General features: G+C 69.7%; 1 protein-coding gene across 1 annotated transcript; it reads left to right on the forward strand.

Moving 5' to 3' along the window:
• Positions 1 to 3: 3 nt before the first annotated feature.
• On the forward strand, positions 4 to 1,528 carry LOC102383684 (laminin subunit beta-1-like; the record flags this gene model as incomplete). The annotated part of the gene is made up of 5 exons (XM_006039377.1): positions 4 to 131; positions 234 to 297; positions 810 to 1,009; positions 1,253 to 1,373; positions 1,505 to 1,528. Coding segments are annotated over 5 exons (537 nt in total), but the record flags the coding sequence as incomplete, so codon positions are not given.
• Positions 1,529 to 1,531: the final 3 nt, after the last annotated feature.

A 1,531-nucleotide genomic window follows, 5' to 3' on the forward strand; every position in this document is an offset into this window, starting at 1 on the left:
GGGTTTACCGCTACTTCGCCTACGACTGCGCGGGCTCCTTCCCGGGCGTGTCACGTGGGCCCCTGCGCCACGTGGACGACGTCATCTGCGAGTCCCGCTACTCGGACATTGAGCCGTCCACAGAGGGCGAGGTGAGCAGCCCTGCGCGGCTCCCTCCCGCCAGGCCCAGCCGCCGCGGTGGCTCGGAGGCAGGCAGGGCCCCATGGGCTGAGGGCTGTGCTCTCGTGCTCCAGGTGATCTACAGGGTGCTGGACCCGGCCCTGCCCATCCGGGACCCCTACAGCCCCGACATCCAGAGTGAGTAGAGCCAGCGGGGTGGGGGCTGGGCTGGCACGCATGGGGTCTGTGCAGCCCGGGAGACGCCCAGGTCAGCGCCTGGCTGTGCTGGCGCGGGGATCCCTGCCCGCCCGTCTCCCAGCGCTGCTGGACCCTATTTTGGGCTGAGTTATTCTGGCTACTGCTGCTTTTAGCCCCGGGCTGCAGGGAGGGAGCATGCCGCCCCCACACTCTGTGTCCTGTCCTGCCCTGCAGAATGTGCCTGGCCCCCGGGAGCGGCGGGGAGGCGCAGGCTGGGGCTGGAGGCTGTGGGAAGGGCCAGGCAGCCCTCGCCAGGGGTCCCGCCAGCACAAGCAAAGAGACCGAGGGGCAGCACTTGGGCCAGCTGGGACTAGGCATCGTGGGCTGGCAGCCAGGGTGGGCACCCAGGGCTGGGGTGCAGCAGGTGGGGCAGCACCTGTGAGTGCTGCAAAGCTGGGGGCCTGCCCTGCCCCTGCCCGTGGGGGCTGGCAGTAGCCTCCTGCCACCCACAGACCTGGTGCGTGTGACCAACCTGCGGGTGAACCTGACCAAGCTGCACACGCTGGGCGACGACCTGCTGGACTCGCGGCGGGAGATCAAGGAGAAGTACTACTACGCTGTGTACGAGATGGTGCTGCGCGGCAACTGCTTCTGCTACGGCCACGCGGCCCAGTGCGCCCCACTCCCCGGCAGCCCCGACCGCGAGGGCATGGTACGGCCGCCCGCCCCGGGCAGAGCTGGCTCCTGTCACTGGCATGGGGCAGCTCATGCCCTGGCGCCCAAGTAGGGTGGGCCTGGGGGTCTCGGCCCTGCTCCCCATGGCTAGGGCAGGCCAAAAGGTCCCTGGTCTTGTCCTTGGGGTCCTTCCACCTCCCCACACCGGGCCAGGGCCCCCTGGGCCCTGTTGCTGAACAGGGCTCAGGCTGTGGGGGTCTCATGGTTGCCCTCCCGGCAGGTGCACGGCCGCTGCGTCTGCCAGCACAACACACACGGCCTGAACTGCGAGACCTGCGCCGACTTTTACCATGACCTGCCCTGGCGCCCGGCCGAGGGGCACAGCACCAACGCCTGCCGCAGTGAGTGCCCGCAGGGACCTGTGCCCGTGTGCTGCCAGGAGGGGTCTGGCTGGGCCAGGGGGAGCAGGCAACAGCTGGGGATGCCAGGCCATGGTGCTGTGGGGGTGAAGCCGGTGCTGGCGTCTCTGCAGGGTGTGAGTGCAACGGGCACGCAAGCC

This window comes from Alligator sinensis, unplaced genomic scaffold (genome assembly GCF_000455745.1).
Source record: "Alligator sinensis unplaced genomic scaffold, ASM45574v1 C65281334_1, whole genome shotgun sequence".
In the NCBI taxonomy this organism is placed as follows: domain Eukaryota; kingdom Metazoa; phylum Chordata; order Crocodylia; family Alligatoridae; genus Alligator; species Alligator sinensis.